General features: G+C 46.8%; 4 protein-coding genes across 6 annotated transcripts; 3 read left to right on the top strand and 1 right to left on the bottom strand.

The window, feature by feature from the left end:
- Positions 1-1,499: 1,499 nt before the first annotated feature.
- Positions 1,500-7,708, top strand: tcirg1b (T cell immune regulator 1, ATPase H+ transporting V0 subunit a3b). Its single transcript, XM_068740467.1, has 20 exons — positions 1,500-1,616; positions 1,834-1,912; positions 2,018-2,166; positions 2,259-2,354; positions 2,446-2,507; positions 2,620-2,746; positions 2,858-2,940; positions 3,632-3,725; positions 3,792-4,004; positions 4,089-4,239; positions 4,320-4,459; positions 4,637-4,794; positions 4,891-4,981; positions 5,065-5,183; positions 5,284-5,497; positions 6,023-6,133; positions 6,219-6,302; positions 6,385-6,505; positions 6,655-6,826; positions 6,951-7,708. The coding sequence occupies exons 1-20, from the start codon at positions 1,500-1,502 to the stop codon at positions 7,042-7,044; spliced, it is 2,475 nt and encodes an 824-aa protein (XP_068596568.1). The 3' UTR covers positions 7,045-7,708.
- A 440-nt stretch (positions 7,709-8,148) lies between these two features.
- On the top strand, positions 8,149-10,770 carry mrpl18 (mitochondrial ribosomal protein L18). Its single transcript, XM_068740059.1, has 4 exons — positions 8,149-8,378; positions 8,897-9,065; positions 9,283-9,517; positions 9,640-10,770. Exons 1-4 carry the CDS (start codon positions 8,297-8,299, stop codon positions 9,715-9,717), a joined length of 564 nt encoding a protein of 187 aa, XP_068596160.1. The 5' UTR covers positions 8,149-8,296; the 3' UTR covers positions 9,718-10,770.
- A 71-nt stretch (positions 10,771-10,841) lies between these two features.
- Positions 10,842-15,932, bottom strand: ssh3 (slingshot protein phosphatase 3). The gene is made up of 16 exons (XM_068740058.1): positions 15,885-15,932; positions 14,715-14,752; positions 14,449-14,635; positions 14,240-14,355; positions 14,057-14,125; positions 13,384-13,449; positions 13,101-13,283; positions 12,929-13,022; positions 12,727-12,855; positions 12,459-12,505; positions 12,231-12,377; positions 11,886-12,086; positions 11,626-11,803; positions 11,353-11,532; positions 11,166-11,261; positions 10,842-11,015 (listed from the first exon to the last, which is right to left on the bottom strand). The coding sequence occupies exons 1-16, from the start codon at positions 15,930-15,932 to the stop codon at positions 10,845-10,847; spliced, it is 1,950 nt and encodes a 649-aa protein (XP_068596159.1). The 3' UTR covers positions 10,842-10,844.
- Positions 15,933-17,062: 1,130 nt separating this feature from the next.
- On the top strand, positions 17,063-20,057 carry grhpra (glyoxylate reductase/hydroxypyruvate reductase a). Of its 3 annotated transcripts, none has more exons than XM_068740274.1 (9): positions 17,063-17,213; positions 17,580-17,710; positions 18,119-18,191; positions 18,279-18,395; positions 18,507-18,589; positions 18,858-18,959; positions 19,065-19,200; positions 19,305-19,435; positions 19,533-20,057. In XM_068740274.1, exons 1-9 carry the CDS (start codon positions 17,149-17,151, stop codon positions 19,652-19,654), a joined length of 960 nt encoding a protein of 319 aa, XP_068596375.1. In that variant the 5' UTR covers positions 17,063-17,148; the 3' UTR covers positions 19,655-20,057. The 3 variants fall into 3 exon arrangements, with proteins under 3 accessions (XP_068596375.1, XP_068596377.1, XP_068596376.1); XM_068740276.1 differs by having other exon boundaries at positions 17,190-17,275; positions 19,533-20,056; XM_068740275.1 differs by lacking the exon at positions 17,063-17,213 and adding an exon at positions 17,235-17,360 and having other exon boundaries at positions 19,533-20,056.
- Positions 20,058-20,110: the final 53 nt, after the last annotated feature.

Below are 20,110 nucleotides of genomic sequence, written 5' to 3'. Positions count from 1 at the left end.
GCTGTTTTGACCCCCATCGGACGCCATTGTTCCAAGTGTTTGAAATAGCGGCCATAATTTGATAAAAGTCCTTTTATTTTTTTATTTTTTTTAGCAGACCAACAACCGCACATGATTCCTATTACCCGAATTACCGTAACCATCAAGCTAACGTCGGACGTTAGCGTCTCTAATGTTACATTAATGGCCCGGAGCCGCCATTTGATACTTTGGCAATCACGTGGTCTGATGAGAGGCATACGTCACTCGGAGCACGAGACAAGCCATAGCTGGGGGGCTCGTGCGAATAGGAAGCGCGATCAGAAGGAGACGATAATAAACACACCCGGTCTCGCGCTCGTTGCGGTGCCGAACATTCTGAAGGACGGTCGGCTGGTGTTCGGAGGAGTTCGGAGGCAGACAGGTGAGGCGACTCGCGTTAGTATCGAACTGTTACTGTTATTGATCGAGAAATGAACACTACTAAAACACTACTTCTTGCTTCGTGGAGTTGTCCCGATCAACACTATGGATCCTCTAATCGGAACGTCACAGCGCTGATTGATTTGCACGAGTTTTAAACACATGACAAAACAACGAATGATATTTATACAAGCCGTACGATGAAAACAAGTAACTAGAGGTGTTTTAGGACATTTCAAACATATTCCAATCAAATATTTGATTGGATTAATCAAATATTTGATTGGAATATGTTTGAAATGTCCTAAAACACCTCTAGTTACTTGTTTTCATCGTAATCAAGGAAGTACAAATAAAGATATAACGGTGAGAACATTGACTAGTGGGATAGTCTCTACAAAAATCATTTCATGTATCAGATTTTTTTTTATTTGAGTTTTCTCTCCTGTATTGTGAGTACTGTGTTGTAGTACACGAGCTATAACATAAACGTGTCATTCAGACCCAGAACTCGGCTGGGATGTTGCGTAAAGCTTCTCTGCGCTGACATTGTTGCTCAGATGACAAAAAAATCAAAGTGAATCCGCTGTTTAAACTCAGATAGGAGCCGCTTCTGTGTTTCATCAGAGCTGGGTGTAGTGAACCCCCCCCCCCCCCCCAGATGTTACAGAAGTGAAACAGCTGAGCTTCCTAAATGGGTTTAAGGAAATGCTATTTTCTACTTTAGCATACTTTTAGTGACATATTATTTGTGTGTGTGTGTGTCTAAATCATCTTTTAAGTGCGTCTTCACGTAGAATTTGTCCGTTTTAAAAGTCTTTGCGGTCTGACGCACGGCAGAGCTTCTGCTCCTGTGCATCGGTCAGTCGGTCGGTGTAACTATGGAGACACTGGTTGCAGATTCGCATGGAAACAATGGAATTCCCACCTGCTCACGCTCATCATTTGATGCTTCCTCTTTTTTCAGTTCCCACTCCTGAACTTCTCCTTTGTCACATTGCCGACCAAAACCGGCCTTCTCTGGACCGAATCGCTCCTCTTCTGACAAACGTCCCCAATAATTAATTCGTGACTCCACTGGCGTTCCGCAGGCAGCTATGGGCTCCCTGTTTCGCAGCGAGGAGGTGTGTTTGGTGCAGCTCTTCCTGCAGTCCGGCTCCGCTTACAATTGTGTCAGTGAACTGGGGGAGCTGGGCCTGGTGGAGTTCAGAGACGTGAGTAACCCCCCCCCCCCCCCCCCCCCCTTGATTTAGCCTCTCACAATGTGGTGAGAGACTCATTTGTCAGTTTCTATTCATGTTGCACTGGAAACGGATGATGAATGGAGGGTCTTTTTTTTTTTGAATCACCGTGCCAAAGCCAGCGTTTCCGTCTCCTGTCAGACGGACAGGCGTCACCCACTTCCTCTCCCATCTGCTCCCGTGTTTTCAGTTAAATCCCAACGCCAACGCCTTCCAGAGGAAGTTTGTCAGTGAAGTGAGAAGATGTGAAGAACTGGAGAAAACCTTCAGTAAGCGTTTTATTTGTTGCTCCACGCGGGCGTTTTCATTTATCTATTTTAACCTTTCGCTATTCTCTCTCTCTCTCTCTCTGACCTTCCTTATCGATCGATCAGACTTCTTGGAGCTGGAGATCAATCGCTCCTTGCCTCCACACCTGCAGGGTCCCCTTCCTCCTCCATGCCCGACTCCTTCGGCTCCGCAGCCTCGTGAGCTCATCGCCATAGAGGAAGAGTGTGAGCGGCTGGCCAGAGAGCTCAGAGAGGTGAGAGTTTGAGACGGGGGCAGGCACGATCAATCAAAGACTAACTGATGATTCACCGATGATTGATCCCCCCCCCCCCCCCCACACATTAGGTGTCCAGGAACAGAGACAACCTCCGAGCTCAGCTGACCCAGCTCTGTCAGTGCCGAGGCGTCCTGAACGAAACGCACTCTCTCGTCGCTTCGCAGGTGGGCAGGGACCTTTTTTTAAGTTTCCGTTTCATCGAGGGCGATTGCAAACGAGAATAACAAAACCTGTTTTTTGGGTTTCACCTCGCAGTCTCCACCGACGGTCCTGGAAAGTCAAAGCCTGTTTGATAACCGCCAAGACGTCCGCCTCAGGTTTTTATTTAGCTACGTTTCTTATGTTTCAACCATTGTTTTTCCTCTGCCGTGAACAGAGACCTCATCTCCTCTCTCTCTCTCTCTCTCTCTCTCTCTCTCTCTCTCTCAGCTTTGTGGCCGGAGTGGTCCATCCTTGGAAGGTCCCCTCATTTGAGCGGCTGCTATGGCGAGCGTGTCGTGGATATATTATTGTGGATTTTAGAGAAATGGAGGAACGTCTTGAACATCCGGACACGGTAGGAACCGGGAGCGGGTTGAAAGGCAAAGCGTTCCAGTTCCGGATGATTTCAATCACGGAAAGGAAGTTCTGTCCGGCTGTGTTAACGCAGCTGCTTCTTCATTTGCAGGGGGAAATGGTGCAATGGACAGTATTCTTAATTTCCTTCTGGGGAGATCAGATCGGACAGAAAGTGAAGAAGATATGTGATTGGTGGGTAAACTTCTCCACCGGTGAATTTTTGTGTGTGGTCGTTTTACAGACCTGATTCCATAAAGACATCAATAAAACAATGTGAAACTAGAAAGACAATCAGAGATTGCAGACCCTCGCCTCCAAAAGACTATTGGATCTTGTGAGACAGTAAACAGGGCTTCCGGATCAGAGGGGCCAAACCTGTTCTAGCTTGCTGCTCCGGAATGTACTACAAGACTCCTTCTGGACTCTTTTTCCCATCATGCCATTCGTGTCCCTCCCTCTTAAAGTGACACTTTGCAGCACAGGCACAATTCCAGATGTAAAAATAATTCTAGAATCAACGCCATTCTCGGGGAGGACCGAGCTACGGACAGAACCTTGCTTGTGTAAAAATTTCAAGCTGATTGGGTTACTAGTTTTTGAGTTATGCGCTCGGACAGACAAACAAGCAAACAGACAGACAGACAGACAAACAAACGCACCCAATTGCAATACCCTCGCCTCCTCTTCGGCGAGGGTAAAAATACTGCTTTTTGACAGATCAAATCTTATTCTAATTGGAATGCCAGAGGCACCTTTTAAACAGGTCCAACGTGTCTGGATTTGTCGTGTTTGCAGGTGATCCTGTGGCGTGAGTGTGAAATTCTTCCTTGAAAGCGTTTCTCAATCCAGGGTTTGAATATCTTCTGGTTTTCCCTCCTCGCAGCTTCCACACGCAGACATTTGCATATCCTGAGAGCAGCACGGAGAGAGAGGAGATTCTCCAGGGACTTCAAAGCAGAATTGAAGATATTAAATCTGTAAGTATCATTCATTTATTAAGCAGCACAGAAATAGAACTTGCTCTCACTTCCCTTTTGCTCCAGGTGTTGTCTCAGACCGAGGCCTTCCTGCAGCAGCTGCTGATGCGGGCGTTGGCTTTGCTGCCCCAGTGGAAGGTGCAAGTGCAGAAGTGCAAGGCCGTCCAGATGGTGTTGAATCTCTGCAGCCCCTCCGTCACCGACAAATGCCTGATCGCCGAGGCCTGGTGTCCCACCGCCAAGCTGCCTGAACTGCAGAGCGCTCTGAGAGAGGGAGGGGTGAGAAGATGCAGACGTTTTAGATGAATGAAGCAAGCCGACTCCTTTCCACCAATTCATTTTGATCCTACCTTTTATCCTCAGAGGAAGAGCGGCAGCGGCGTTGATTCTTTCTACAACCGCCTGCCTTCCTCCACCCCTCCGCCCACCCTGTTTCCCCTCAACTCTTTCACGGCGGGCTTCCAGAACATTGTCGATGCCTACGGCGTGGCCAGCTACCGCGAGGTCAACCCAGGTAGGGCTGCAGCGGCGCTAAAAGTCTCCGTTCGGCTGGACGCGCCGCGTCACGTCTCGCTTCTCTCGATGCCTCTGCAGCGGTATACACCATAATTACCTTCCCCTTCCTGTTTGCTGTGATGTTTGGGGATGTGGGTCATGGCATACTGATGACACTGGCTGCTCTCTGGATGGTTCTGGAGGAGAAGGACCCCAAATTGCACAAAAACAACAATGAGGTAATTAAAATGTCTCCAAAACATCTGGAATAGAGGAGAAAATAAATTTCACCCAATTTAGAGCTACAGTATGCCAGATATATTTTCTTAAACCATATATATATAAAAACGCAAACGTAAGATGTCGGCGTGTCTTGTGCGCTGGATGAATACTGAAAAGAGGTGTCTGTGTTTCAGATCTGGAGGATGATGTTTGGAGGAAGGTATCTGATTCTCTTGATGGGACTGTTCTCCATCTACACGGGGGCCGTTTATAACGAATGCTTCAGCAGAGGCCTCGGCGTCTTCCGCTCCGGCTGGCACGTCGGCCCGATGTTTCAGCAGAACAGATGGAAGTGAGGACATTCGATCTTGCGTTTGTCCCCCCCCCCCCCGTCATTGTCCCTCACCTTGTTTCTGCTCCATCTTACTTACGATACTATTTGTTGCAGTACTTCGGTCCTGGAGAAGTACAAGTACTTGGAAATGGATGCAACGGTGTCCGGGGTCTTCACCAGCCCCTATCCTTTTGGCATTGACCCGGTACGGCAGTCCGTTTTCCTGCATGCGCTCGTCTTTTTGTCCCTGCATTGTCCTGATTCTGTCTCGCGCTTTGTCTTTGTCAGATTTGGGGACTGGCCAACAACAAACTAGTTTTCCTCAACTCGTACAAGATGAAGATGTCGGTCATCATCGGTGTCATCCACATGACTTTCGGAGTCTGCTTGTCATTCTTCAACTACTGGTTAGTAAATCCTCTTTGGCTTTTCTTCTTCTTCTCTCATTCACCCTGACATTCCTTCGCCGTTTCTTTCCCCGCCCCCGCTCGTCCTTGTTTTCTCCAGGCACTTTCGTCAGATCCGCAGTGTGTTCTTCGTGCTGATCCCTGAGCTGGTTTTCATGTTCTGTCTGTTTGGCTACCTGCTGTTCATGGTGATCTACAAGTGGATCGTGTTCCCCCCCGCCCAGGCCAAAGTCGCTCCCAGCATACTCATCCACTTCATAGACATGTTCCTCTTCACAGACAACCCTCAGAACCCTCCGCTCTATAGGGGACAGGTTTGTGTGTGTGTGTGTGTGTGTGTGTGTGTGTGTGCTCAGTGTAAACTGTTCGTCAAGTTAGCCTATGCTTCACAGAATCACCATAAAGTTTGAGTATGACACTTTTATTTTGAAAAGGGAATGTTCTTGAAGCATTTTGAGGATGTGAGAAACCTAAAGGGTTCTAAAATGATCCATCAGCAAGCTGTTTTACTAATGTGGTCAAAACCAGTGACTAGAAAGCCACTCGGAACACACACCTCCCCTGCCCAGACCCAGCAGTCAAGACATGCAATGTTTAGAAGTAAAAAATAATGGTTTTAAGGAGTTGAAAAGCTCGATGTAACCTCTTTGCTACATATCCAGTCGTTTCCTTGGCAGAAGCAAAAGAAATCACAGAATAAATACCCAGAAACCATTAAATGGAATTTACATGCTATGTATTATTTAGTAAATACGTGATAATTTTTTAAACTGTACGTCTACAGAATAGTGTGTTAAAGTGAACACGTTTTAAAACCTTCCCTCCTTCCTGTAACGCAGATGGTGGTGCAGCAGGTGCTGGTGGTACTGGCCGTGTGTTCTGTCCCCGTCCTCCTGCTGGGGAAGCCCATGTGCGAGTATGTCACGTTCAGGAGGAGACGCCGTCCAGCGGTGAGTCTGAATGGACTTTATGGAACCTTTTCGTCTAGATCTGGAAGAATTGTCTTGTCAGACTTTTGGATCTGTGTGACATCAGCGGGAAGACAGGCGTCCGCTGGTGGCTGACGATGGCAACATCAACACCCATCAGGGCGAGCTGGAAGACGACGCTGCCGATGAGGTAAAGCCGGAAGCCCCGGGCGACTCGGGCGGCCGAGCAGATTAAAAGATGATTTACCGTCGGGACTCTTTTCTGTCTGTAGACGTTCGACACTGCAGATGTGCTGATGCATCAGGCCATTCACACCATCGAGTACTGCCTGGGCTGCATCTCCAACACCGCGTCTTACCTCCGACTCTGGGCTCTCAGCCTGGCGCACGCACGTTAGTGGCGCACGCGCACAAATGCAGCATGCCCCCACGATGCTTGCGTGATTCATGAACACACTGTTCTATTTTTTCCAGACAGTTGTTCACATGCATGCGATGTACTCTTTCTTCCGGACTAACACCGATGGCCTTTGTGTCTGCAGAGCTGTCGGAGGTGCTGTGGATAATGGTGCTGCGTATTGCCCTGAAATGGCAGGGCTACGTTGGATCGGTCATCCTCTTTGTGATATTTGCCTTCTTTGCTCTGTTGACTGTCGCCATCCTGCTGATCATGGAAGGACTCTCGGCTTTCCTGCATGCACTGCGTCTACACTGGTAAGGACGATGGGGAAACGATTGTTTCTGGAAGCATGCCGTGAATCTAACTGGGTAGAAGAATTGGATCGTGTATTGGGATTTGTATTTGCTGGGTGATGATTTTTACTTCTCTGTTTTACAGGGTGGAGTTTCAGAACAAATTCTACAGCGGCTCAGGCTACAAGCTGAGCCCTTTCTCTTTCTCATCTCTCATCAATGCATCAACTAATATATAACTGAAAAAAATGATTGCTTAATTATTGCTAGATGGTTATGTTAAATGATGTACATTATACCCAGTACTTGAATCTGTACACATCAGAATGACCATCTCAACAATGGTACTTAATTTCCTTTAGCCAATGAAATAGTTTCGTTAATTGTGATGTAGAATTTCATTTTTGCATCAGAAGAATGAAAATTATTCCTTGTACAATTTATTACAATTGTATGAAATGAAAAAAATATTTGTTTGTATCCCCTTGCTAATTCTTTTTACCGTCAGTGTTGTGTACTACTTTCTAATGACTCTTATCTTATGCTAATCCTGTTTGGAGCTTAAGGGAAGGTATAATGGTTTAATGGTTGTTTTTTGTTCAAATTAGATGCTTATTTAGGATCCTTGAAGTAATCTGAATGATCTTCATTAGCCAAAGGTACTTTTCCACTACTGTCAAGTCTTCCATGCACAACATACAACGGATATCCAAAGGTCGTGAATGTTTTTTCATGTGCCTTACTCTAGCATTTCCGTTAGGAAATATCACAACAGTAATTATTTATTGTTTATTTGTCCCTTTTTTTTTTTAAATCAAAAAGGACAGTTGTCTTTTTTTTCTGCCAGCTTGCACTTTAAAATGGATCAAATTTGAATTGAAATTAAATGATTCACTTGTGCAATCTTATTGTGGAATGTCATTCATTGAACATCTGCCTCACCTGTTGTATAAACGTATGTTACCGAGTGTATATCATCATTCATGAATCTGACGGAAGACACAGTACTTGGATCTGAGGAGTAATAGGATATTGCAAATATCACATAACGAACTACACGCCAAATATATTTATGAATGTAAACTACATTTCTATAAAGTGGAGTGTGCATCACTAAGAAAACAATCACTAGTTGTTGGTTAGTAAACTGAACCATCATATTTTTTTTAGTACAAATGTCGGAATTAAATTGTTTTTGTTTTTTTATCACTCGGTGTTGTCACTGAGAAAACGTAGTTTCTCAATGGGAAACGGGAGTACTAGTTCTCGGACCTTTTGAAGGACTGGTGTTTGTTTCTGCCCGTGTCGCTTTTCACGTGGCACCAAGTAAACCGGATGTCAGAAATCTAAAGATGGCGTTGCCCATCGCTCGAGTGTATTCGTTTGAAGCCCTGCGGTAAAAGGTGTTTCTGTTTGTTTTCTTGGCTGTATCCGTTTATAAGGACGTGGCTGGACGTAATTTAGTGTGAGTTGAACACCGATGAACAGGAAATGGCTTTGAGCGGAGTGTGTCACCGTGTCCGGATGTTGGGAGGTCATCGGTGCCGTTCAGCGGTGGCTTCAAAGCAGATGGGTACGTTAGGTTATTTAATATTTATTCCATCTGTTCAATGCTTTTTTTGTGTGGATTTTATCAACTTACTACCGTTGATTCTGCGTCTATCTAATGTCAGTTATTTAATATTTGTTATTTTCTAATATTTAATTAGATTACGTAAATAATTTTGCTTTAAATCGAACTAATTACCGAAAACAACGACAAAACGCCACAGGAGGTCTGTTCTACCTGTGGCCGTCAGATTGCATAACTCCTCCCCGTTCTGCAGGGAGGACAGCTAATAATCATTACCCATCGATATTACCACGTGCAATACAGTTGTGTATGTCACGCACTTTATTATTTTGAATGTTTCTATTTTTGTATTTTCTGTAATTCAAAGGATCAATCTGGAATCAGAATTTCCTTTGGGATTAATAAAGTTCTATCTTTCTTATATCGTCAGATACTGGCAGTTTAACATAACTGGTTTGACCTTACCTCCTATCTTCGTCTTGGAGTAAATATTCCGGAACCTCTTTTCTGTCACCCAGCTCGCTTTCTGAGTCACGCAGCCCCTCAACCCGAGATAAGGGAAGAGGAGAATGAAGCCGTGAACCCGACCTTCGTCAACAGAAACCCCCAGAACCTTGAGCAGATGGCTCTGGCTGTGAAGGACCGAGGGTGGAAGACGACCTGGCCCCATCGGGAGTTCTACCACAGGTCAGTTTTATAGAGGGGGGCGGGGGGGGGGACATTGGCGAAGGTTGTCCGTCACGTTAGAACGTCAGACAGAAAGTTTTCAAACTTTTGAGAGCTCATTCTAAAGGGAGGCCTGACTGCATAAAGAAAATAACCTACCGGTACATGAGTCGTGAATTAAATCCCTAATTTTTCTCTTCCTCGCAGTCCTTATTTCTTTTTATTTCTTTTTTTTCAGGTTGGTGTTTTCCCGCACCCAGAGACATGTGACAGCTCAAGTATTCTCCAGCAGCTCTCATGTCCCGGTGCTTTCCTGTTCAACCAAGGAGTGGGCAATGAAGAAGCAGCTGGCATCCACACAGTGTGTGGCAGCCTGTCAGGCTGTGGGGGAGGTGCTGGCACAGCGATGCCAACAGGCTGGCATCACCAGGATGGTGTACAGGGCGATTCCTTGGACATACCGCTCTGATGCTGTGAGTACACGCAGTTAGAAAATGTATTTTTTGAGCTACAACTCATAAGATGTAAGACATTTTTTTAATAAGGCTTATCTGCTTCATGTTTATCTGTTTCTGACATTTGTTTTTTTTCACAGGTTCAGTCATTCAGGAAAGCAATGAAAGAGGGAGAAATCATCCTCAGTGAACCCAGAAGGAAATACATTGGGACCTGAAATTAGCTGACATCAAGTTGATCTGTAAAAAAAATATCTGTTTCTGTTTCTCTGAATTATTACCTTAACATACATGATATCAAGTGAAGAGCATCAAAGTGAATAAAAGTACCAACAGAGTGAATATAAGGTCGTATGTTTTGTCTTGTAGATTAAATGTTTCTGAATGGAAGCCGTTCTAATCCGGTCATTTAAACAGATAATCAGAGTTACTGCTGTACACTTTCACTGAATGCTTTTTGGGTTTTTAAATGAGAGGTGCAGAAACATGGCATCGAGATGTAGACAATTTTGAAATGGGTTCAATTTAATTGAAATACAGTGATAATGGCTCACGCAGTGGAAATAAAAACGTCGTGGGAATATAAAGTGCGTATTCTCTCAGACAGCAAGCATGCAGGCTAAATGGGTTGCACTCCAACTTGGGTTCACAAGATAAAAAATATTCCACATCAGCATTTTGTGTGTTAATTATATATAATGAATTAAGAGAAATGATAGTACAAGATACAGCCACCAAGTCAGTCATATTTCATTCTCTGGTTGAAGGCACTCCTACAGCTCTGATCTTTAAATAGAGAATAGAACATGAAATGATCGACATTGATTCTTCACATGGTAACAAAAAAAAACAAATCTATTGGCACGTGAGTAAATTGTTTGGCAAAAAGGCTTGTGCCAAAACACTGGCCCTGACTTGGTCGGTAATCTACAACCTGGGATACAGTGACCCCCCCCTCCTATGGGGGGGTAATCCACAATAAATACTTTGTTGAATTGGCAGCAAACAGCCTCATTTCCACAGGGAATGAAAAGAGAACAGTAATTGCATAGATACTATCTGCAGTGGTGACGTGGCGGCTTGAGGAGGCAGCACGTCAGCTTGTGGTGAGGTAAACGGTACCGAGACTAAAAACAAATAACCCCTTCAGCCATCAGAAATGCTGACTCACTGCCTTTGCATGTTTCAACAGTGAACTCTCAAAAAAACTCTAAAAAAGTTTAAAACTTTAGTGGAATAGAGAATGTGAAATAAAAAGGTAGAATGCATCGGCGTATAAAAACAACTGGAACACGTCTTCTCCTGGACTCTTTTTTTCCCTGACATTCATTTCTTTATTAGTCCCTCACTGCTCTTCTGTGTTTTCCATCGCTGTAGTTCCTGCTTTCGCTGGTTCCTTCCTGGCGTTTGGCTCAGGTGAAACATCCATACAGGCTCTCTGGTGAACCAGACCCCGTCTGCCTTGGCTACGTCTCCGCTGACATGGAGACTGCCTCGGGCTGCCGGACAGCTTCAACTAGGACACATTGAGGAGACTTTAAAAGAAGATTTGAATTGAGCTCAAAGACTTTAAAAACACAGGTTTACGACCGCCACCGAGGGGGGGGGGGGGTCATGCTTTCACCTGTGTTCACGTCTTTGATTGTTTGTAAGGAGGTTCAGTTACCTGCTCTTTATCCAAATCATCCAGTTCACTGATGGACTGCATGAGGGAGAAGAGGTTCATCCTGCCGCTGCGATTAACACTCGGAGCTACCTTGAGCTGAAAAACAGAGAAAGTTAAATTTACCGAGAGAGAACGACGGAGAAACGTTCTTCCGATGCAGGGTGCATGCCGGGAGAAGTCTGCTCACATTTTCCACTTCATTTACGGTGATAACGGGGCCGATAACGGGGCCGGCAACGGGGCCGGTAACGGGGCCGGCAACGGGGCCGGTAACGGGGCCGGTAACGGGGCCGGTAACGGGGCCGGCTCGCGGGGGATCCGCCTGCTGATTGTTGGGGTCAGACTGAGAGTCGGGCTCTTCAAACACCTGCTTGTTTTTGGGAAGATGAAGAGATTATTAATTAAAGCATTAAAAGGACTTTAAACACCGATTTGGTTCACTAACGCCACTATTGATTACCTCTGACTCTTCTTCTGTATCATCTGAACTCTCCTCATCTTCAACAAGTTCCTCCTCTTCCTCCTCCTCCTCCTCCTCCTCCTCCGGCTTCTCCTCCTCCCCCCTCTCTCTCTTCTGCACTGACTTTTGTCTTTGGTCTCTCGACTTTCGCCTCCAGAGTGCGCTGTGACGTTCGTTGCTGTAACGACGCACCACACAACCTAATAAGTCCCGGTCCATTCTGGAATAAGTCCAACGTTACTCCCGATTCGGTGGCCGACCTTGCGTTGAGGATGCCGCTGTACGTCTGGAGCTGCTTCATGAAACCTTCGTTGGGCTTGACGACAGAGCGGCGTTCCTTCACGAAGGCCAACGCCACGTCCAGAGGCCAGTGCTGCTGCTTCATGATGTAGGCTACCACCGTCGACCCAGAGCGGGAAATACCCATCTTGCAGTGCACCAACACGGCTTGTCCGCTCTTTCTGCACACGGGGACCAACAGAAACTCACTAATAAAATACTAATAAATTATTATGATTTTAACGTCTTCTACCTGGACAAATGTAATTGTGATGTCATTGTGACAGAAAACGTGCGTTTTGTGGCGTTTACGCTTTCCGGAGTACCTCGCGGTGTTGATGAAGTTGTACGTGTCCGTCCAGTGAGGGAGGAGGTCACTGGTCTCCACATCAAAGACCCGGACGTTCATGTAAGCGAAGGCCTCTGGGAAGAAGTTGTCGATCTCCCTGGTCACATTCAGAATGTAGCCCACGCTGAAACGGATACAGACTCCACCTTAGAGCGAGCAGGACGGCAGCGGACAGAGCTGAAGTGTTGGAGGTGGAAACGCTCACTTGTTTTTTTGCAACTCCTCAAAGTTCGCCGCGTTCCACTCAGAGCCCTGAAAGCAGACGTCAAGATGGAGGTTAAAGCTGAGGCCAAAAAAGGAAAGAGCTCGCAGTGCTCCCTTCCTTATCGCTGGCAGCGCAGAGCTCGGCGAAGGGGAAGTTAGTCGCATGACAACATCTTGTTGGAAACACACTTCCGCCAGTTCAGTGACTAAAGCAGAAACGAGTCTTTTCAACAGAGTCTTCACAGAACGCCCAGAAGCGACGCCGTTACCAGGTAGAGGTAGTCAAATATTTTGGCGGGCTTGTCAATCTGAGCCAAGGTGACGATGATCTCGTTGTCGATGTATTCCTTGTAGGGTCGAAGGTCGAAGCTGATCCGGGTGTGCAGAGCGGTGTGCACCTATAGTGTGAGAAAAACAATCTGATCTTTTAATGCTCATCATGTTCTATGGCTTCTGGCTTTGCTCTCTTACCATTTTAGAGGTGAGGCAGTCCAGGTCCTCGGTACTCATGATGTCTCTCAGGCGCTCTTTGATCAGCGCCTCGTTGGACAGTCTCTCTGCCGAGCTTCCAGCACAGTACGTGTGAAACTTCCCCTTCCTTTACTGGCGGAGCTTTTGACTACCGTTTTGATACTTTACGTACCTCCGTCCGTCGCTGTCCTTGCGGACCGACTCCAGGTCGGCCATGGTCTCCCACTCATTGAGGCAGAAGCGGTCCGACTCCACGTGGTTCTTGTAGTGCTCCGCCCACTCCAGGCCATTCCCCGGAATCACCGCCGCCTTTACCGCCCGCTCGCAGCAGCCGTGCAACGCCTGCAGCACCGACCTTCCATCGACAATGAAGGTGAGATGAGTCAAGGAGCACGTCAGAAGGGGGGGGGGGGGGGGGGTGCAACCGGAGTGAAAACAACAGCACTGTCACTCACCACATGGTCTGCATGGAAACAGGCTTAAAGATTCTGGTGTCTTCAGCCGAGGTTACACTAAATCCACTGTGGGGGGGAAGTAAAGGTAAAGTGAGGCGGAGCTAAAAGACGGCACAGCCAACACACCGTGTTCACGCCGGCGTCTCCGCAGCTCCCTCCGAGCATCGAGAACAGAATCCAGACGCAGCGTTTAGCTACCGCCGCGGAGACATTTCTCATTTACACTCATAACAACGTCGTAGAGCGAGAATAAAAGCATGGAAGACGAGTAAAGGGAGGAAGAAATGAATAAGTAAAATATATTTTAAAACATCCATTCTGCTATCTACTCAGGGCACTCCCCCCCCACCCCCCCACCCCCACCTCACATGCGCTGTGGGGTAAATGTGCTGGGATACATTTCACTTTGACAGTAAATCACGCTATCGCTTTTAGCAGCTAGAAGCTCGCTGACTTCTCCTGACAAAGAAAGAGGGCAACGATAGAAGCACGCGAGCTGCTTGCTTATATAACGGAGTGATAAGAACACTCGTAATGCGTGGAGAACGATTCAGCTCCGTAATTAGAGGCATGACTCACTCCCGTTTTCTCGAGCCAGCACGCCAGAGTTCAGGCCGCCCGGTCTGTGCTGCAGCCTCACTCGCACCTCAACCATTTTAAAAAAATGTCTCACCCGTCTCCGTCTAAATAGACCTGCGTGTCGCTCCACACTGGCATAACCAGGCCGATGGTGCACTGATCGCTGCAAGGAGGCAACGAGGAAAGCCGTTAAGAAACCAGTAGCTGAATAGAATGCCAATCCTCTGTGCTCTATTTGTGAATCGTCTCTCTCTCTATCTCACACACACACACACACCTGTCCGAGTTGGGGAAGTCCATGCCCAGCAGGATGCTCTCTTCTTTGTTGCTGAGGGAGGCAATAACGACCAGATATCTGACTCTGACGGAGTTGACGGACTCCAGCTGCACCGCCTGACGGGAGAGGGAGCAGCAGCGACACGCGATGTGTGGCAGGTTCCTCTGAGGTTTGCCGCTGCACAGTCAACCCAGTGAGCATCTCCTCACCAGCTTGATGGTGTCTTCTGGCCTGAGCTGTTCCACCATGGCGTGGAGCTGCTGGTGGCGCACGTCTGGCGCGTTGCAATCTTCTCCTACGGGAGAAACTGGGGGCTGAGAGGTTTCCTCGCGGAGATCCGTCTCGCCACCCTCTTCCAACAGATGGACAGCCCCCTTGACGAGCGCAAAACTCTCCCTGAATTCGGGCAGATTAGGCAGCATGAATCCGCTGTGATCGTTCAGTTAGGACCGTTTAGGGCGAGGCTAGTATCTACCTTTTCTGAAGTCTCGTTCTCCTTTGGAGGCTGTCATCCTTAAAAAACAAAATAAACATCAAGCAGAGTTCATCTTAAAGCTATTAACCCTTTATTATGTTCTGTGTGCGATTCAGTTCTGTTCCCAAACATCCAGATAATCCAGCAAACTGCGATGTTTGTGTTGTGCAGGAGTTGAAATACGCACATCCCAAAGAAACTTAAGCAGAATTAAGTTAAACACACCACTTCTGCAACGATGTGAAACGATCCAAAGACCGGTGCCATTAAAGATGCAGTGAAAGACCGACGCGAGAAGACATGAAGAGTGAAATGGAGTCGTAAAGAAAAAGAGAGAGAGAGAGAGAGAGAGAGAGAGGTCACTGCTAGCGTTAAAATGATCAAAGGACAAGAACTTTAAGAGAGATTCAATCCAGGAGGGTTTATGGAGAAAGAAACTTGAGACAGAAACGTTACCTGTTGTGCAACTGACAAGTCCAGACAGAGTGGAGAAAAAAAAAAAGAAAGAAAGTCATGAGAAGTGGGAAGGAAGCAGGACAGGAACAACGAGGGTTGGCAGAACAAAGAGAAGACATGTTAAGATACTCGAGTGATTCGATTGAATTTAATGAGCGATGGAGCCACAGTCAGATCAGCAACGGCAAGAAACAAAGCCCGATGTGGAGGTTCATTATCGCCATGATGGAGTGACAGGAGGAGAAGATAGGAGATGACAGAGACAGAACCAAATTATAGTTCCCCCCCCCCCCCCCCAATACCGACACGCTGTGTAAGAAAAGTACATCAAAATATGACTAAATATATTTGCAGATTTTGGAATAAGATGTTATCCGGATGGCAGTGGGATTCACCTTCTCTTGACCCGTTACCAACGGTAACCGCCAGGTGTTTTTTTTGAAGATTCCCCTGTCCCGTGTTGCTTCAGCAGATTTTAGATTAAAACATAGACTTACATTAAACGACCAGTGCTATAGCGCACAGCGTGATTAAGAATGAATGGAAGCTAAAGCACTCTGATGACCCTTAGATGTTACGAGTGTGTTTTTACAGTGTAAGCCTCAAGACGGATGATAGAAGAAGATATCGTCGATGAGGAAGAACCGCTTTTCATGAAGAACTTCAACTTGTTTATGCACAACATGAAGCGAGTGTAACCGAACTCACTGCGGCAGCGGCAGCGGCGCCGGACGGGTTCCTACGGAGCGTAAACAGAGCCATCGCAGACCGCAAGCGTGATTCCACTAAAAGCTGCTGCTGGTAGCGAGCTCAGAGCTCAGACCGGCTCTGCAAGTTCCTCCGCCACAGGTCTGCAGCGGGCGTGTGCTTCTGAAATGACAAATAGGATATTTAGACCCCATTACGTCCAATAAATAGAGTTTATAGGGCGTTACTGAACAGAGATATCAGCTGACTGACTCGTGGAGTCTATTAGAATCAAGCACATATTATTTTTTTTGCAGTAGTTTAATCCGGTAGCGTTGGGAAATGCGAGCGGTACGAAATCCCACTGAATCCGAACCGGTCTGAGAAGAAAGATGATGCTCTTGGTGTATTATTTGTATTTGTATATACTTAAATATACATACATCACTGGATCAGTGTAATGAAGTAATTTGGCATTTCAACTCGTCAATCAGACATTTGTTATTGATTATTTATCAGCATCAACATGGTCTAATGCTTTCATCCATATACACAAACTAAACTGCATTTTACTGTGTGCACAGACACAACGAGCAGAAAGAGAGAATATCAATAAAATATCTTAATTAATCGTGTAGTTCCTCATTTATACCTTCATAAAATACGAACACGAGGATGTGTCAACCTTTTTGCTGTGTTATAAACCATTAGATATTTGCTAGCACAGGAAGGTTTTAGCCTGCAGGGCTCTCCGAGTCTGCATTGCGGAAGCTTCAGCTAGCAGCTAGCAGCTAGCAGCTAGCTCCATCATACCGACCTGTACGCAATAAACCAAAGGAAAACACTCCAAGCTAATGTTGACAGCTAGCCCCAACGAAACACAGCTTAAGTTATTCAGAAGAAGGGCTTCTCACCGCTTTAGACCGAGTCCTCGCTCCGGTTTCCTGATTGGAAGTCTGCTTGTTTGTTCCCCCCGAGTACTCCGGGTCGTTATCCCGCCCTCTGCTGCTATCTAAGGCGAACACTTCACCATTTTACAGCGAGGCGCGGCGTCTACAGCAGAACTCATGACTTGAGCCTATTAGCATACAGTATCATTTTCTCAACAGGAAATGGGCGTATCTTGGATGGGGCGTGGCTTGAGTGACGCGTGCAACTTGACGGGGTTTGACTCGGCTGTTATATAACAGAGAGGAAGCGTCGGTCTCCAGATTGCGTTCCAGTCGGTCTAATCTCGGGGCTCGCTTCGGTAGAGTCGGCGGACGTGGACGCGCACAACCGTGGTGACGTCATGAAGGTTTTCGTAACGGAACGTCTCCCGGAAGAGGGGTTGAGAATCCTGACTGCGTCTGGAGTGTAAGGATCATTCACAGATGTCATCTACTTCGTAAAATCAGTTTTAATCGCTCAGATCAAAGGTAGATTATACGGGCGGCATGCAGATTAGAGATGATCCTTGCAAAAAATATCACCGCAGCATGAACATGAAAGGCAACATCAAGGGTAATGGAAATATTTCACATGATTGGTGTTGATTTCATAGTTTGTGACTGATTAGTTCAAGATGTTTATTTAAAGTAAAGTAGCAGGATATATACTCCTATTTTATGTTTCTCAAATGTAAATCCAGGGTCACAAACGTCCGTCTGTCGGTCTGCATTCGTTGGCCTCGATGCCACATTGCAAGCTGTCTTGTGTATCTTCTTCTCTCCATGAAAACAGCTGTGAGGTGACCATGTGGGACTCGGACAGTAACGTCACGAAGGCAGAGCTTCTGAAAGGTCTGGATGGAGTTGATGGAATTATCTGTCTTCTAGGGGATAAAATCGATCCTGCGGTTCTGGACGCTGCAGGTACGGATCACTCCTGTGTTAATTGGGCAAGTGGATTGATTTTCAGAAACAGAAGTGACAAAAAAGCTGATAACATCCAAAACATGAGCACAAAAATGAATGACTTCAAAAAAAAAAAACATACGAAGGTATAAATAACAACTGCTGTTTCTCATCATTATAGAGCAATCAGTTGATTTGAAGAATATCTTGTGATGCGATGGATCCCTGTATTTAAATCACTTAATCTGACCAATTTCTAACATTGCATTATTACGTTTATAAACAATAAGGCCTGAGAACTCGCATGGATGTGAATACTTTAACACACTACGCCTCCCATTTGTCAAATATATGAATCAACAAATACGCACAGAAAGAAATGATAACAATCTGATGATCAAATGTACTAAAGTCTCGTGATTCCAGGCCCAAACTTGAAAGTGATCAGCACCATGTCCGTGGGCGTTGACCATTTGGATCTGGTCGAAATCAAAAAACGGTAGGTAGCATCAAAGATCAGCACCTGTGGGGGGGGGCTTCCGAAATGACGTGCCACCACGCCTTCTCACGTCGCCGTTGTCGGCAGTGGCATACGTGTTGGACACACTCCGGACGTCTTGACTGGTGCCACGGCGGAACTGGCCATCGCGCTGCTGCTGGCCGCTGCTCGCAGGATACCGGAGGGCGTGGAGATGGTCAAAAGGTTAGTCTCAACAAGTGGCACGTCGACCCAACCCAGCGTCCGCTGCCACGGTTTAACGTGTAACCACGGCGACAAGCAATTCCCTTCATTTGGCCGTCCTGTCTTTCTCAGAGGCGAACGTGGCGGGGTTCTCTGGATGTGTGGTTACGGTTTATCCGACAGCACGGTGGGGATCGTCGGACTGGGGCGCATCGGTACGGCCTTCATCATCATATCGTACGACTAGATCCCGTGTTATCGTGTCAACGCACGTCGGACGGTGTTTCCATCCCTGCCCGAAGGAAAAACCAGGCGTGTCATTCGGGAACAGGTTCCATCTGTCCACATATGTGCAATTAGCTGGACAATTAGCGCTCTGTTGTTGACAAAGACAACTGAAGTAGCCTCCTTATACCCGACTTGTCTTCTCAGCCGAGCTTCAGCTTGTTCTCGGTAGATTAATCGTGTGGCGTTTGTGTTGAGGTTTCGCCATCGCTCAGAGGCTGGTGCCCTTTGGCGTGAAACGGCTGCTCTACTCTGGGAGAACCGCCAAGCCCCAGGCTGCTGAGGTGAACGGAGAGTTCGGTAAGGCGACGGAGAGAATCAGACGAAAAGGAAGAAGCACGGTTTTGTGTCTTACGCGCTGCCTCTGTCCCCGTTTGGCTCGTGGCGCTCTCCTCTGTCGACCAGTACCCCTGGACACACTTGCGTCTGAGAGCGACTTCGTAGTGGTGACCTGCCCCCTGACTCCAGAGACCCGGGGGATGTGTGACGAGGCCTTCTTCAGCAAGATGAAACCCACAGCAGTCTTCGTCAACGTTAGCAGGTATAGGCTTCCACAGCGCTGCGGGTCTGAGCGTGCGTGAAGTGAAAAGCGTCGATCTGGTGTCGACTGTAAACACTAGAGACGAGGTGAATTGTTGGATTTAGGGGCGCCGTGGTGAACCAGGAGGATCTGTACGAGGCTCTGTCCGGGGGCGAGATCGCAGCGGCCGGACTGGACGTTACAACGCCCGAGCCCTTCCCAACGAACCACCCCCTTCTGTCTCTGACAAACTGCGGTGAGTAGAGAGGATACGCAGCAAGGAGACTCGCTCGGGGGGCCTCTCCTCCAACTGATCTTTCTCGTTTTTATCCTTTCTTTCTCGTCTCATGCAGTGGTCTTGCCGCACATTGGCAGCGCCACCTACTCAACAAGAGGCACCATGGCAGCTCTGGCTGCTCAAAACCTACTGGGGGGTTTACAGGGCGCGGACATGCCCTGCGAGCTCGCCTTCTAGCCCCCCTGGAAGGGAACTACTGTGGCGTTTTTTGGTGCTGCACGGATGACAGAAAACACACACAATGGACTCCGTGATTCGTTTCTTTCTTTCTTTTCTGCTAACACCAGCGTCACACTCCCTGCTCGGAAACTAATCTGATGCGCTTCCTCTGGAGGAGCGTCTCTCACGTTTAGGGTGAATTCTGATCTTTCTGAAGTGTAAAAAGAAGAAATTCCTGATTCTCCTCATAAATGTTCAAATCAATATCAATGATTGAGTTCATCATTTATTTGCAGGAGTCGAATAAACACGTTATTTCATGGGAGGAGTGCATTCACATCAGTTTGGGTTCACAAGACATAAAAAAAAAAAATCACATCACTGTTGAAAATACTTCACGATTACATCGGATGCTTGCCATTGATTTTTGTGTTAAACATAAAAAACAAACAAAGTGGAAGTTTCCAGAGTACA

Source organism: Brachionichthys hirsutus, chromosome 6 (assembly GCF_040956055.1).
Source record: "Brachionichthys hirsutus isolate HB-005 chromosome 6, CSIRO-AGI_Bhir_v1, whole genome shotgun sequence".
Lineage (NCBI taxonomy): Eukaryota > Metazoa > Chordata > Actinopteri > Lophiiformes > Brachionichthyidae > Brachionichthys > Brachionichthys hirsutus.
This window is presented reverse-complemented; position numbering and strand designations above follow the sequence as displayed.

Bases quoted from the DNA above. Each gene is read 5' to 3' on its own strand.
- tcirg1b (XM_068740467.1), top strand. From the start codon at position 1,500: ATGGGCTCCCTGTTTCGCAGCGAGGAGGTGTGTTTGGTGCAGCTCTTC. The intron at 2,508-2,619 runs GTTTTTATTTAG...TCTCTCTCTCAG, and splicing joins CGCCAAGACGTCCGCCTCAG to CTTTGTGGCCGGAGTGGTCC. The intron at 4,460-4,636 runs GTAATTAAAATG...TCTGTGTTTCAG, and splicing joins TGCACAAAAACAACAATGAG to ATCTGGAGGATGATGTTTGG.
- mrpl18 (XM_068740059.1), top strand. From the start codon at position 8,297: ATGGCTTTGAGCGGAGTGTGTCACCGTGTCCGGATGTTGGGAGGTCAT. The intron at 8,379-8,896 runs GTACGTTAGGTT...TCTGTCACCCAG, and splicing joins GGTGGCTTCAAAGCAGATGG to CTCGCTTTCTGAGTCACGCA. The intron at 9,066-9,282 runs GTCAGTTTTATA...CTTTTTTTTCAG, and splicing joins CATCGGGAGTTCTACCACAG to GTTGGTGTTTTCCCGCACCC.
- grhpra (XM_068740274.1), top strand. From the start codon at position 17,149: ATGAAGGTTTTCGTAACGGAACGTCTCCCGGAAGAGGGGTTGAGAATC. The intron at 17,711-18,118 runs GTACGGATCACT...TCGTGATTCCAG, and splicing joins TGCGGTTCTGGACGCTGCAG to GCCCAAACTTGAAAGTGATC. The intron at 18,192-18,278 runs GTAGGTAGCATC...CGTTGTCGGCAG, and splicing joins CTGGTCGAAATCAAAAAACG to TGGCATACGTGTTGGACACA.
- ssh3 (XM_068740058.1), bottom strand. From the start codon at position 15,932: ATGGCTCTGTTTACGCTCCGTAGGAACCCGTCCGGCGCCGCTGCCGCT. The intron at 14,126-14,239 runs GTGTGTGTGTGT...GCCTCCTTGCAG, and splicing joins GACTTCCCCAACTCGGACAG to CGATCAGTGCACCATCGGCC. The intron at 11,016-11,165 runs GTAACTGAACCT...AATGTGTCCTAG, and splicing joins ATGATTTGGATAAAGAGCAG to TTGAAGCTGTCCGGCAGCCC.